At 41.4% G+C, this 15,067-nt stretch overlaps 1 protein-coding gene across 2 annotated transcripts in view; it reads left to right on the top strand.

The window, feature by feature from the left end:
• The first annotated feature begins 7,146 nt into the window (after positions 1-7,146).
• Positions 7,147-15,067, top strand: part of AS3MT (arsenite methyltransferase) — a 28,129-nt gene continuing 20,208 nt past the window's right edge. For both annotated transcript variants that reach the window (XR_013967944.1, XM_080823391.1), the window contains exons 1-9: positions 7,147-7,244; positions 7,466-7,506; positions 7,793-7,920; positions 9,300-9,450; positions 10,119-10,255; positions 11,204-11,273; positions 12,620-12,701; positions 14,237-14,368; positions 14,722-14,864. Coding sequence is in view for 1 of the 2 variants with exons in the window: in XM_080823391.1 (XP_080679517.1) it covers position 7,244; positions 7,466-7,506; positions 7,793-7,920; positions 9,300-9,450; positions 10,119-10,255; positions 11,204-11,273; positions 12,620-12,701; positions 14,237-14,368; positions 14,722-14,864 (885 nt within the window). In the remaining variant the exon portion in view is untranslated. The remainder of the gene's footprint in view (positions 7,245-7,465; positions 7,507-7,792; positions 7,921-9,299; positions 9,451-10,118; positions 10,256-11,203; positions 11,274-12,619; positions 12,702-14,236; positions 14,369-14,721; positions 14,865-15,067) is intronic.

Genomic DNA, 15,067 nt, shown 5'->3' with positions numbered 1-15,067 from the left:
ATGTCGGGCTCTCTGCTCAGCGGGGAGCCTGCTTCTCCCTCTCTCTCTCTCTCTGCCTGCCTCTCTTCCTACTTGTGATCTCTGCCTGTCAAAATAATTAAATAAAAAAAAAAAAAAGAAGGGTCACAAATTGACAGCAAATGTCACGTTAAGAGTAAAATATTTGAAGCATTATTAGTGGATGTTACTATCACTGTTGCTACTCAGCATTTTGATGGAGACCATGTCTCCATCAGCATTTTGATGGAGACCATGTCTAGTGTAGAAGTTAAAAGTAAGTATAGCTAATGGCATGCCTGGGTGGCTCAGTCAGTTAAGTATCTGCCTTTGGCACAGGTCATGATCCCAGGGTCCTGGAATCGAGCCCCGAGTCGGGCTCCCTGCTCAGTGGGGAGGCTGTTTCTCTCTCTCCCTCTGTCTGCCACTCCCCTTGCTTGTACTCTCTCTCTGTCGAATGAATGAATGAATGAATGAAAAAATAAATAAATATCTAAAAAAAAAGCTATTAGCAACAAAGAGACAAAATTATTATCATGTGTTAGGATTATCTGCTTAGGAAATCCAAGGACTGATTTTTTTTTAAAAGGGTCATCAATTTAGAAAACAAAACAAAGTTCAATTATTCAAGTATATAAGATGCAAAGAAATACCTAACATGACATTTGTAAAATATTAAAAATTAAAATGAAGGTATGGTCTAAGTTTCCCTCATCATGCTAGAACAAATAGTAAAGTAGCAGTGACTGCGTACATTATACCTCATAAATTTCACCGTCAAAATTTTAATGGTAAATATCAAATTTACATTAAATAATGAAAACCTAGTAGTACTAAATTTAGTCATTTTAAGGAACATAATGCCAAAATACATGGAAGAAGAATAGTCAGAAATGAATGAGTATTCAGAAATTTATACATAATTTGATTCTATATCTGTTACAGAAACAAATGGGTTAGGTAGATTTAAATGGCGATCAAACATATAGAAACAAAAAGTACTTTAACATCTGGGTTATAGAGGATATGTTGAAGGCTAGTATTTTTAAAATAGTGAAATTTCAAATTCTATGCAAGAAAATTAATGTGATAATACCTAAGTGGTACTATAAAGAAAAAAAAATCATGCTTTAAATCTCTGTATTAAGGAACAGGGTGAAATGTTTTCTTTTTTTAAGGTGTTTGTGGTTAGAACTTAAATCAAAATAGAATAAGAAAACCAAGAATGAATGATAAAAATTTGAAAAAATATATGATATCATTAATTTGTTCTTTTTTTTTTAAGATTTTATTTATTTGACAGAGAGAGAGAGAACACAAAGAGATAGGGCAACAGGCAGAGGGAGAGGGAGAAGCGGGCTCCCGAAGTGGGGCTCGATCCCAGGACCCTCGGTTCATGACCTGAGCTGACAGTGGATGCTTAATCAATTGAGCCACTCAGGCACCTCACGTTAATTGGTTCTTATAGATTAAATTGGTAAAGTATTGGGACACCTGACTGGCTCAGTCGGTGAAGCATGTGACTCTTGATCTTGGTGTTGTAAATTCAAGCCCCAAATTGGGTGTGGAGATTACTTAAAAATAAAATCTTAAAAAAAAAATTAAATTGGTAAAGTATCAGCTCAATCTGAAAGTACAAATTAGTAAATTTATCATTGAAATGGAGATAAATAAAACAAATCAATTAGATTTTAAAAGCATGACCTGGGGCACCTGGGTGGCTCAGTGGGTTAAGCTGCTGCCTTCGGCTCAGGTCATGATCCCAGGGTCCTGGGATCGAGCCCCACATCGGGCTTTCTGCTCAGCAGGGAGTCTGCTTTCCTTCCTCTCTCTGCATGCCTCTCTGCCTACTTGTGATCTCTGCCTGTCAAATAAATAAATAAAATCTTTAAAAAAAAAATAAAAAAAAATAAAAGCATGACCTGTCAGCTTGATTCTAAAGATTTGATTACTAGTATCAAAATGTCCAGCATCTTTGAAGATATAATATTACAGAACTGCTATTTAAAAGAGAATATGTCCAGGGGGACCTGGCTGGCTCAGTCAGAAAAGCATGTGACTCTTGATCTTGGGATTGTGCGTTTGAGCCCCATATTGGGCCTAGAGCTTATTAAAAAAAAAAAAAAAAAGTCATTTGCCTGTAATAGCTTTCCTGAGAATTTTCCAAACTATCAAAGAACTTCCATATACTCCTGAAGTATAGAAAACAAGAGTAAGATACCCAGTTCATTTGCTGAAGTAAATATGACTTTCATTTTTATTTTTATTTATTTAAAGATTTTATTTTTAAGTAATCACTGCACTCAACATGGGGCTCGAACTTACAACCCTGATGTTAAGGGCCGCATGTTCTACTGACTGGGCCAGCCAGGTGCACCTATGACTTTCACTTTTTTTTTAAAAAGATTTTATTTATTCATTTGAGAGAAAGAGAACGCACAAGCGCGTGTGTGCGTGAGTTGTGGGGAGGGGCAGAGGGAGAAGCAGACTCCCCTATGAGCAGGGAGCAGGATGCGGGGCTCAATCCCGGGACCCCAAGATCATGACCTGTGCCAAAAGCAGATGTTCAGCCGACTGAACGACCCAGGTGCCCCATTTTTAAAAATTTTGAATTTTTTAGAAAGATTTTAGTTATCATTTTAAAAGAGAAAAGCAAAATAACATAAAAAAATTTAGGAGATTCTTATTCATTAACATAGATGCAAAAATGGTAATAAAATCTCAGAAAAATCGAGTAGAGAAATATTTTGGAAGAATTGCTAATATAATTCCAGAATTGCAAAGTTGATGTAACAGCTACAAAACACATTACATTAATAAGAAACATTAAATCATCTATCACTGTAATATACACCAAAGAGCCATTTGAAAAAATTAACTTTTTAAAACATATTTTATTTATTTATTTGAAGGAGAGAGAGAAATAGCGAGAGAGAGAGAATGAGCAGGGGGGAGAGGGAGAAGCAGGCTCCGTGCTGAGCAGGAAGCCCAATGCAGGACTCGATCCCAGGGCCCCAGGATCACGACCTGAGCTGAAGGCAGACGTTTAACGGAATAAGCCACCCAGGCGCCCTGAAAAAATTATCTTCTATTTCTTTTCTTCTCTCTCTTTTTTTTTAAAAAATGATTTTATTTATTTATTTGACAGACAGAGATCACAAGTAGGCAGAGAGGCAGGCAGAGAGGGAGGGGGAAGCAGGCTCCCCGCTGAGAAGAGAGCCTGATGCGGGGCTCGATCCCAGGACCCTGGGATCATGACCTGAGCTGAAGGCAGAGGCTTTAACCCACTGAGCCACCCAGGCGCCCCTTAACTTCTATTTCTAATTAAAACAAAACAAAACAAAAAGAAAATCTTCTTTCTAAAGAACCAACATATGGTGAATATTGAATATTTGGTGAAGGAAAAAGAATTATAGAATCCCAGAATCTTAGCTCTGTATCGGGCCTCAAAAGTGACTGAATTCTGGCCCCACGTTTTGCAGATGAGAAAACATAGCCAGGGACATGACATGACTTACCCAAAGTAACCGAGTTTGGTGATAGGTTTTTGGAGTACTAGTCTAGCTCTTTATCATCTGTTACTTTCCTTACAAATAGAAACATGGGTGCTACTTGTCCTTCTTAGTGTTTAACACAATACAGAAGAAACGATCTCGGAGGTAACTGAATCCAGTGGGTTTCCCTGCCACTGCATCTCTAGCAAGTGGGCATCCAGCTGCTCATCTGGCCTCTGCTTGAATGCTTCCAGTTTGGGGGAATCCTTTACTTAGGGATGCTGGCCATTTTGGAAAGCTCTACTTCTTTAGAGACAGTCTGGGTACTGAACCAAACCCGCCTTTCTGGACCATTCTGTAATGGTCAGACCCGTAGCTTCCAAGGTAGGATTTGTGGAGGTATGTACGAGGCCATCCTTGGAGGTAAGGGAAGAAAATAATGAAAATTTCTGTGTATGTTTATTTTTCATCTTAAGAAACTTAGCTTTTGCTAATATTTAAAATACGACTTGGTATGAGGGCTCTAATGTGGTCTCCATAGCATACTGATTTACACAGCCTGTTGTTTAGCAGGGGTAATCTTAAAAACCAAAACACCTGTGGCTGGTACACTGACCAATCAGAATGAATGATGGCTATAAGCAGTCTGGCCCAGAATCAGGGCTATACACTAGATACCTGATGGAAAACTTGGAATCATTCAATTAAAGTTGATGGTGGTTTGCTTTATTGTGGTTTATCCGTGTGTGGTTATGTGGATTTTAGGTTTATCAAATGATTCTTGTGAATACCCACAAATCGAAGATAATGTGTTAAAGCAAGTAGAGCAAACAAGTGGAAAACAGTGAAGCCCTTTCCCTAACCCCCATTAATCTGTGCCTTCAAGATAAACATAACATTTTAACAATGAGTGAGAAAGTGACTGCTTTCCTAAAGGAACTAATTTTATGGAGATAGTATTTTGAAAACTAATATTTGTTTTTGCCATTATACAATTGCTAAAAAACTGATAGCTGTAGAAACACATTTTTATCTACTTAATATTTGGAAATATTCTAAGCTATAAAAATATTCCAACAAGGATTGTTTTCATGGTTTTAATTTGTTAAAAATATTAAAATATAACACCTTCATATTAATATTTAATAATCAATTGACATCAGGGAAGATTGTTATTAGCAGATGAGATTGAAAAATGAGTGTAACATAGTAAATGTCCCATTTAGATCTCTGTATTTCCTTACTACCCTAAGGAATAGAAATGCTTATTACAAGCACAGAAGGAAATAAGATAGACAAATACAGCGAACCCTTATACAACACGGGGGGCGGGGTACTGACACCTTCATAGTTGAAAATCAGTGTATAACTTTTGACTCCCCCAAAACTTAACTACTAATAGCCTACTATTGGCTGGAAGCCTTATCAATAATATAAACAGTCATTTAATACATATTTTATATGTTATATGTATTATATACTGTATTTACAATAAAGTAAGCTAGAGGGAAAAAATGTCATTAAGAAAATTGCAAGGGAAAGAAAATATATTTACAGGGCGCCTGGGTGGCTCAGATGGTTAGGCGTCTGCCTTTGGTTCAGGTCATGGTTTTGGGGTCCCGGGATCGAGTCCTGCATTAGGCTCCCTACTCCGTGGGGAGCCTGCTTCTCCCTCTGCCTCTCTCTTTCTGTCCCTCATGAATAAATAAAATTGTAAAAAAAAAAATATATTTACAGTACTGTACTTACTAAAAAAATCTACATAGACGTGGACCATGCAGTTCAAACCCATGTTTTTCAATATAGGGGTAGAAGAAAAAAATTTTCTGCAGGATGAAATGACAATACTTAGGAAACACAAGTGAATTGACTGGAAATTACCAGAGGTTAAAAGTGAATTTATCAATGTTGCTTTCCTAAATAAAATTCAAAACAGACTCAGAAATGCTGCATGCATCCAGTGTGATTCCATGGCATTCTGGATAAGGAGGGAGAGTAGATCTGTGGTGGCTTAGGAGCTGGTGGGGGAGGGGATGGGGACTTACTAAAAAGAGGCGCAAAGAAACTTCACCATGAGAGAGTCCTGACTGTCATGTATATGTTTGTCAGAATTCACAGAACTGCGCACTAGAGAAAGTTGAGTTTAAAAATACATTGAGAATAAATAATCTATGTAAAAAATGGGCAGAGGACCTGAATAGACATTTCTCCAAAGAAGATATCCAGATGGCCAACAGACACATGAAAAGATGCTCATGATCACTCATCATCAGGGAAATGTGAATCAAAACCACAATGAGCTACCACCTCACACCAGTCAGAATGATTAAATGCAAAAGGACAAGAAATAACAAGCATTGGTAAGGATGTGGAGAAAAGGAAACCCTCCCCCTGTTGGTGTGAATGCAAACTGGTGCAGTCACTGTGGAGAATGGTATGGGGGTTCCTGAGAAAATTAAAAATAGAAATACCATGTGATCTAGTAATTCCATTGCTGACTATTTACCCCCCCCAAATGAAAGCTAATTTGAAAAGATACATGCACCCCTATGTTTATTTCAGTATTATTTACAGTAGCCAAGATATGGAAGCAACCTAAGTGTCCATCCATAGAAATGGATAAAGAAGGGTGCCTGGGTGGCTCAGTCGTTAAGCAGCTGCCTTCTGCTTAGGTCACTATTGCAGGGTCCTGGGATTGCATCCCGCATTGGGTTCCCTGCTCAGCCGGAAGCCTGCTTCCCCCTCTCCCGCTCCCCCTGCTTGTGTTCCCTCTCTCTCTGTGTCTCTGTCTGTCAAATAAATAAATAAAATATTTAAAAAAACGAAATGGATAAAGAGGTGATGTGGTATGTGTGTATACACGCACACACAATATACAATTCCATATTTATATGATAGAATATCACACAGCCATAGAAAAGAATGAGCGCTTGCTATTTGGGACAACATGATGGACCCAGGGGGTATTATGCCAAGTGAAATAAGTCAGGCAGAGAAAGACAAATGCCATATAATTTACTTATGTGTGGGATCTGAAAAAAACAGACTAATAAATACAAACTGGTGGTTTCAGGGGCAGAGATGGCAAAGGTGGTGAAGGGGATTAAGAGGTACGGACTTACAGCTGTAAAATGAGTTAAGTTCCGGGGATGAAAAGTACAGCATAGGGAACATAGTAAGGTAGTAACGTGGCGGATGGCAGCTATGGTTGTGAGCATCGTGTAATGTATGGCACTGCGGGATCACTCTGTTGTACACCTGAGACTTATGTAACATTGTATGTCAACTAGACTGCAATAAAAAAAAAAATACATTAAGAAAAGGTAATTTCATTCCCAAAAGGGACAAAAATCATATGGGTGTTCATTTAAGTCCGAATAGGAGGTTTATAAAATGAAAACCACAGTGGAACAGTAAACGAAGATACTAACGAATAGTTAATAGCCTCTTCCTGGTTGGAAAGACTCAAGACCGACGAGGTGACACTCGGCCCAGCGGGGCCAGAGCGCCACGTGAGGGCAGATGATCAGACTGCCTTGGAAGCTCCTGGAAGCGGTGGCGGGTTCCCGCATCCCGCGACCTGGCGGGCGGGGGGGTGGGGTGAAGCCGGTTGGCACCACCTGGTACAGGCTTGGGAAGCCCGCCCCTCAGGAGATCAGACCTGCCTGTCCCGGGGCGGGGCCTCGGGAGCTCGCGCGTTGCGGAGCTGGCTGTGGGACCCGCAAGTCCTGGAGTCCAGAGGCCAAGGAGACAGTGAGTGAGCTGCCCCTCGCCTCCTGCCGGGCTCCCAGTGCGGGGCGCGGGGGCAGGAGGGGCGGGGGACCCTCTAGGCAGGTGGTGACCCTGAAGTCACCACCCCTCCCAATCACCACCACTAGCGCTCCCAGCCTGCCTTGTAACCAGCCCTCTACTTTTCCCCTTGCAGAGGCTCAGCACCTTCCCCTTTCAGCTTCCTTTTTTTCTCCTCCTGGCAGTGGCTGCCCCCCGCGACACTGAGATCCGGAAGGACGTGCAGGTGCCAGCAGAAGGGCCTGGAGTGGCCACGGAGGAGCCTTGATTGAGTGGGAGCACTAGGCCTTTGGAAGCCCAGCGGGCTTGGGCCTTTGCCCCACAGGATCAAGGAGGAGACGGGAGGGGGGTGCAGGGCAAAGTCTGGGCTTAGATCTTTGCAGGGGGAAAGCCTAGCCAGGCCTGGATGGGTGGGGATGGGGGTGCTGGTGGCTATGGGAGACTTTGCCTGTGGATAACAGTTCTAGCTCTTCTCTCTCCCCACCCCTACCCTGCCCTTGGCCTCTGGTCAGACCTACTATGGGCAGGTGCTGAAGAAATCAGCAGACCTCCAGACCAGTGCCTGTGTCACTGCAGCCAGGTTGGTCCCCAGGCATATCCGGGAAGCCTTGAGGAATGTACATGAAGAAGTATCCTCGAGGTAAAGTGCCCTGTGCTGCTCCCCCATCACCCCATCCTGGAGACTCTAGACAGCAGGTTTTCAAAAGGTAGTGATGCAGTCACTAGGGAATTAACCCGTTTTCTCCAATCCATCTAGTTTGCCTTGCCTATCATAAAACTGGAAAAGCAAATGGGACACCTGGTTGACTCAGTCCGCTAAGCGTCTGCCTGCGTCTGAGGTCATGATCTGAAGGTCCTGGTAGCCAGTCCCATATTGGGCTCCTTGCTCATCAGGGAACCTGCTTCTCCCTCTGCCTGCCGCTCTCCCTTCTTGTATTCTTTCTCTCTCTCTCTCTGACAAGTAAATAAATAATCTTAAGAAAAAAACTGGTAAAGGACCGCACTGATCATCTTACAGCTCTGTTTAAAAACTTCCAATGACCACCCTTCCCACCCCAACTCCCTTTACTCAGGATACATTCATACACTTTGGACTTGACATTCAAGGCTGTGCAGTCTGGCCTCCAGTTCCTAACCGACCCCAGCTCCCTCCGATGCAGTACACTACTCTAGCCAGACCTTTCCCTCCCTCCTGCCTCACGTGCAGTTACTGATCCGGAATGCCTTCCCTCTCCTTTCTACCTTCCAACTCCTGCTGTTCCAACACGTCACTGATGTCCTACCTACAATGTGAAGCCTTCTCCATCCTTGTGCACCCTCTTTCCTAAACTACTGTAGCACCTACTGCCTTGTGCAGTAGATCATGGGAAATGTTTTCTGTGTTCATGCTTTACCTCCCCAGTTAAATACCCCCAGGGAACAGAAATCTTGTGCCACATTTCTTCTCCAGTAACTAGCACAGTTCTGGACCTGTAGTAGATGTTCAGCTATAATGCCTCACTAACTGTTTATTCAACAAATATTGTAAATGGCTTGCTTGTCTTAGTACCTGCTACAGTGTCCAACAATGGTGACAATGGTAAGTAAAGCAGACAGAGTCCCAGTTTTCTTTTTCTTTTTCTTTTTTTTTTTAAAGATTTTACTTATTTATTTGACAGGCAGAGATTACAAGTAGGCAGAGAGGCAGGCAGAGAGAGAGGAGGAAGCAGGCTCCCTGCTGAGCAGAGAGCCCAGTGCAGGGCTCAATCCCAGGACCTTGGCTGGGATCACGACCTGAGCCGAAGGCAGAGGCTTTAGCCCACTGAGCCACCCAGGTGCCCCCAGAGTCCCAGTTTTCATGGAGCTTCCAGGTTAGTGGGGGAAAAGAAACACCTAAATAGAAATCCAGTGAATGATGGAAGCAAGGAGGGATAGAAAAGAAGGAGAGAGGAAGGAAGGATTTTTAAGATTTAGCGATTCTACATATTCTAGTCTCTAGGGGGAAAATATGTGTACATGGCTGTGTTTTCTGTTTCCCAGGTATTATGGCTGTGGTCTGGTCATCCCTGAGTGTCTGGAGAACTGCTGGATTTTGGACCTAGGCAGTGGAAGTGGGAGAGATTGCTATGTCCTGAGTCAGCTGGTTGGTGAGACAGGACATGTCACTGGGATAGACATGACGGAAAGTCAGGTGAGGCAGTGATCTGGACGACAAGGAGGAAAAACTTCTCAAAGGCATTCTTGTAAAGATAAAGTTGTTTCCTTTGTGACTCTTCAAGGATAATCTAAGAAGGCTGCTGAATGCAAAGCTCATTGGTGCCACTAGTGCTTCCCGCCCTGAAGGCTGAGAACTTTGACAGTTAGGGGCTCTTCTGGGAGAACAGAGTCAGAGGTTTGACCTCATATATGAATATCATGATGACCCCAAGGAGTCTGGTTTTTCCTTTACTTTTCTGCCATTTGTCTTGAAGGATTTTGTTATTGAGTGAAGAGTTTACTCAAGCAAGATCCATGTATCAAGGGGCACCTGGCAAGCTCAGGCAATAGAATATGTGACTCTTGCTCTGTGGGTCAGGAGTTCAAGCCCCACATTGGGTGTGGAGCCTACTTAATTACAACAAAACAGAACAAAACTAAACAAAAACCCAGGTATTGAGCAGGGACTTTATTTCTCATTGAGTTGTCTCAGACTGTAATTTATCCTACATGCCCAGAGGAACCTTGTACACTTTTCCAAAAATATGTTACGAATATTCCATTTGTAATAGGAAAGTTTTAGTAAAAAAGTAGCATATTTAAAAAATGATTATCAAATCCATATATACATATATATATTTATATTTTTTTTTGTTTTTTTAGGTAGAAGTGGCTAAGAAGTATATTGAATATCACATGGAAAAATACGGCTTCCAGACACCCAATGTGACTTTTCTTCATGGCTACATAGAGAATTTGGAGGAGACGGGAATCAAGAATGAGAGTTATGATATTGTTATGTAGGTCTATACCCTTATTTTTGTGAATATAGCCCATTTCCTTTTTTTTTTTTAAGATTTTATTTATTTATCTGACAGACAGAGATCACAAGTAGGCAGAGAGGCAGGCAGAGAGAGAGGGGGAAGCAGGCTCCCTGCTGAGCAGAGAGCCCGATGCGGGGCTCAATCCCAGGACCCCAGGATCGTGACCTGAGCCGAAGGCAGGGCTTTAACCCACTGAGCCACCCAGGCGCCCCGAATATAGCCCGTTTCCTGTTGAACACAAATGTCACCACTCTTTGCCAAACTGACTCTCACTTAGGGTGTTAAGCCTGCCTTAATAAAGGGAGGGGAGCTGCTCTCAGGCCCTTGTAGCCCACCGGTCTCAGAACACAGTAGCCCAGGAGAGAACCGATTGTAAACTTCACCGTGAACAGATGAGTCCAAAAGAATGACAGCAGGACCACTGAGTCTGCTCATACAACACACACCGACCTGTTATCTCCAGTATTACTGTCGCAGCAAAGTGTAGGAGTCTGTATTCCTCCCTTTCCTTTGAGTTGTTGTCAGGTCATGCCCGGGTGACAGCCTTAATGAAGCTGCTTTGGACGAATTTCACCAGTTTACATGTGGCCTAAGACATGCGTGGTGCAGGAGGCATTGGGAACCAGCCTTCGCGCTGTTGTGTGGTGACCGTCAGCGCAGACACAAATCGGGAGTGTGCCTGACTTTTTTTCCCTGCCCACACAAATTGGCTAACAATTTATTGCGATTTTAAACACTCTGTCCATCTCCTTTTTCTTGGGAAAAAGTGGAGTGTGGGGAAGAGAGGAGGGAGGCAGGAAGAATGGTGTAGCTTTGGGAAATGATGGAAGACATCTTTAGGGATGAAAGCATTTGAGGCGCTCTGAATAGTGTGTGAATTTGCCTGACATTCCTTCTGGTTTTGTTTTTTTTTTTTTTTTTAAGATCAAATTGTGTCATTAACCTTGTGCCTAATAAGCAACCCGTGCTGCAGGAGGCGTACCGAGTGCTAAAGGTAAGAGGAGTGAGGCAAGTGGTCTTTCCACGTCAGTAAGAGCAGATGTCCCTTGTCCCTGTTCTTGTCTCCTTGAGCTGAGAGCTCCAAGTCTTGCCATTTATTCACTACATTAAAAAGGGACGGCAAAAGGGGCGTGGAAGGATGCCCCAGATGTGGATTCATTTTCCTCTCATGTCGTAAAAGCTAATAAATCCAAGAGTCCTGATTGTCACTGGATGCCATAAAATAGTTGCCTTACGGCGGTCTCTTCTCTTGTTCCCGGCTGCTCATGGTCCTGGGATAGCATCCGTAGAATCGCAGGGACTTCTGGACTGACTCCAGAAGATTGCCTGTGGATAGACTCTTCCAGCTTGTGTAGTGTTTCTGAGGGCTGCTTATTTCATCTCTATCAGGATTTCACATCTTTGGGGATAGAAAAGATGGAACTTCTACATTAACGACTTTCTAAAAGGAAGACTTGCAGGAGATCCACGCCCTCCGCATGTATCATGAGATGTGTATCTTTGGGATAGAAGATACAAGATTCTGAGATTTTTGGTTCACAGAACATGCCGTAGAGCTCAAATAAGAATGCATAGGAATGATTTAATAAAGTCTTATTTAATACGTCATCTTTTGGGCCAGCTCACTGTCTTCATCAAAATGTACTTCTGAAAGGTGAAGATGTTATAGTATAGTCTAGACTCTGAGCCCTTGAAACTAGCTAAATACAGTCTTAAAATTCCTGATTCCTAATTATATAAAAATATAATTATTATTATAAAAATGAATACCATTATAAAAGTGGGTTTTTTTTTTTTTTAGATTTTATGTATTTATTTGTCAGATACAGCAGAACACAAGCAGGGGAGAGGGAGAGGGAGAAGCAGGCCCCCCACCGAGCAGGGAACCTGATGCGGGACTTGATCCCAGGACTCCAGGGCCCCAGGATCATGACCGGAGCTGAAGGCAGATGCTAAATGACTGAGCAACCCAGGCACCCTAAAAGTTATATGATTTTTAAGGGAGAAGAATTCAGGAATACCATTTATTTTTATTAGTTACACAACCACCTAAGACTGCATTTGGTTCGGACTGGCTAAAATTTTCAGCACCTCAGTATCTTTATTTAGGAGAGAAACACTCTTGGAAAGCCATTTTATTGTCTGTAGGGCACTGAAAAAAAAAGTCTTGGCACACATCTATTGCTTGTAACTAGCAAGACAGCTGTGATTTGTTCACTAAGGGTCACCTCAGTACTTCTGTTGGTTTTTATAAAATTGATTTTATCTCCTCAATCGTTTCTTTGCTATCTGGGACTAATGTCATCTTTAACCTTGTTTGGACTAATACTGCTCCTTCAGCATGGTGGGGAGCTGTATTTCAGTGACGTCTATGCTAACCTTGAATTGACAGAAGAAATCAGGACACACAGAATTTTATGGGGTAAGTGTTGCTTTGTTTTGTTTTATGGCTGACACTTGTTCATGTGCAGAGCTCCAGTTGCTAATATCCAGGAGGAGGCTTTGTGATGTGGGAACACGTGGGACTAGGTGTGGTGGCTTCTGTCCCCTTTCTCCTCTGCCACTCAAGAGTGGTATGACCTTGGACAGTTTAATTAGTCTCTTTGAGTCATTGTTTTCCAAATTGTAAAATGCAGAAAATAATACAATCTTCCTTATTGGGCTATTACGAAGATTAAATGAGATAGTGGATATGAAAAATACTTTGAAAACTGTGGCATGGCAACCCTTGGGGACTGAAGCTCCTTCATCTCCTTCTGTTCTCAGTGTTACTATGTTATTTATTCCCTTATCGTCCTTAAATGGAGTCTCTGGAAGTTGAGGAGACGAATGCATGCCTGTGGTCAGTCTGATTGTGAAATCAAAAGTTCTTAATTTTAGGGACACCTGGTGAGCTCTTTCAGTGGAGCATCTGACTCTTGATCTCAGGGCTATGAGTTCAAGCCCCATGGTAGGTATAGAGATTACTTAAAAAAAAAAAAAAAAGAAAGAAAGAAAGAAAAAAAGAATCCCATTTAAAAAAAAACCAGTTCTTACTTTTAGAATAAGTTCCGTTAACTTTTTTCCTGTCATACAGTAACAAATGAATATTGTTAAAATGTTGGAAAATACAAAAAGAAAAAGAAAAAAATTACTACTTAACCATGTAACATGGCAATAACCTCTTTAACATTTTAGTATAGATCCTTGTAGGGTACGTGTATGTGTATAATAAAATTTGGAGCATGCTATCTGTAGAATTTAGTATCCTAATTTTATTTGGCATGTTTCCTAAGCCTAAAATCTTTAAAAATGTATTTTGTGTGTGTGTATTCTACAACTGTATTGTACAGCTATGCCATCATTTATTTGACCATTTCTGTATGGGTAATCACTTGGGTTCTTTCTAATTTGTTGATATAATAAAGTTAAAAAACTTTAAATTGCCTTATGACTATTAGTAGTAGTTATTGTTCTAGTAGCAGTTTATTTATGATAATCTGGAGCTAATAGGCAACTTCGTAAATTATCCTTTATATTTTTTTACTCATATAGCGTAGTGTTTTTCAGAAGGTAGCCTAATCCATCCAGAAATATGATTGCAGCTGGATGGAACCAGCACATTAGTGACTGTCTTGAAAAATGGTTTCCAGAGGCCATCAGCTAGCATATTTCATTTTAACTGTGACTTTCTAGATCTTGGGGGGACACTCAGGTCCCTTTTCTGTTTCTAGGATATATATTTTAACTAACACCATATCCTTTTTTTTTTTTTTTAAAGTTTGTGTATTTAAGTAATCTCTACACTCAATGTGGGGCTCAAACTCATGACCTTGAGGTCAAGAGCTGCATGCTCTTCCAACTGAGGCAGCCGGGAATCCCAACTAATACCATGCCTGATAATTTTATAGTAGAGTAATTTCTTGAATACCTAGTTGTGGTCTGTGATTTTTATTTTTTCTTTTTTTTTTTTTTTAGGTGAGTGCCTGGGTGGTGCTTTGTACTGGAAGGACCTTGCCGTCCTTGCCCAAAAAATTGGTTTCTGCACTCCGCGTTTGGTCACTGCCAATCTCATTACAGTTCAAAACGAGGAATTAGAAAGAGTGATCGGTAAGAAAGAGCAGTGGGGAATGTTAAAACTGCTCCTTGAAGGCTTCAAATGTGGTGGGGTTTTGTTTGTTTTTTCAAATGTGGTGTTTAGCAAGTGTGTACTGAATGGCTGTCATTGAAGGAGCCTTTGGGTCATCTGGAAACATCCGTCTTGTCTTCTGTTTAATAGCAACTTCCCAGAGTTTGGTCTTTAATAAAGCACTTCAGTTATTCAGTAAATGAAGTGAACTGCCAGAAAGATAACTGATGGCATGCAAAGAAGAAAATCACCTTTATGAAGTGTACTCTTCACCTGCTAAGCAAACAATAGCCATTTGGTGCTGGAGCTGAACCATGGATGAATTCTGTTTTAGGTGACTGTCGTTTTGTTTCTGCAACATTTCGCCTCTTCAAACTCCCTAAGATGGGACCAGCTGAAAGATGCCAAGTGATTTACAATGGAGGAATCACAGGCCATGAAAAAGAACTGATATTTGATGCAAATTTCACATTTAAGGTAAATAAAAAATTCCATAATTTTGGACATTCTTTCTACTCTTATTTTTGCTCTAGGTACACTTTCTTTCTTTTTTTTTTTTAAGATTTTATTTATTTATTTGACAGAGAGAGAGCGATCACAAGTAAGCAGAGAGGCAGGCAGAGAGAGAGGGAGAAGCAGGCTCCCCGCTGAGCAGAGAGCCCAATGCGGGGCTCGATCCC

Source organism: Martes martes (assembly GCF_963455335.1).
Source record: "Martes martes genome assembly, chromosome: 14".
In the NCBI taxonomy this organism is placed as follows: Eukaryota; Metazoa; Chordata; class Mammalia; order Carnivora; family Mustelidae; genus Martes; species Martes martes.
This window is presented reverse-complemented; position numbering and strand designations above follow the sequence as displayed.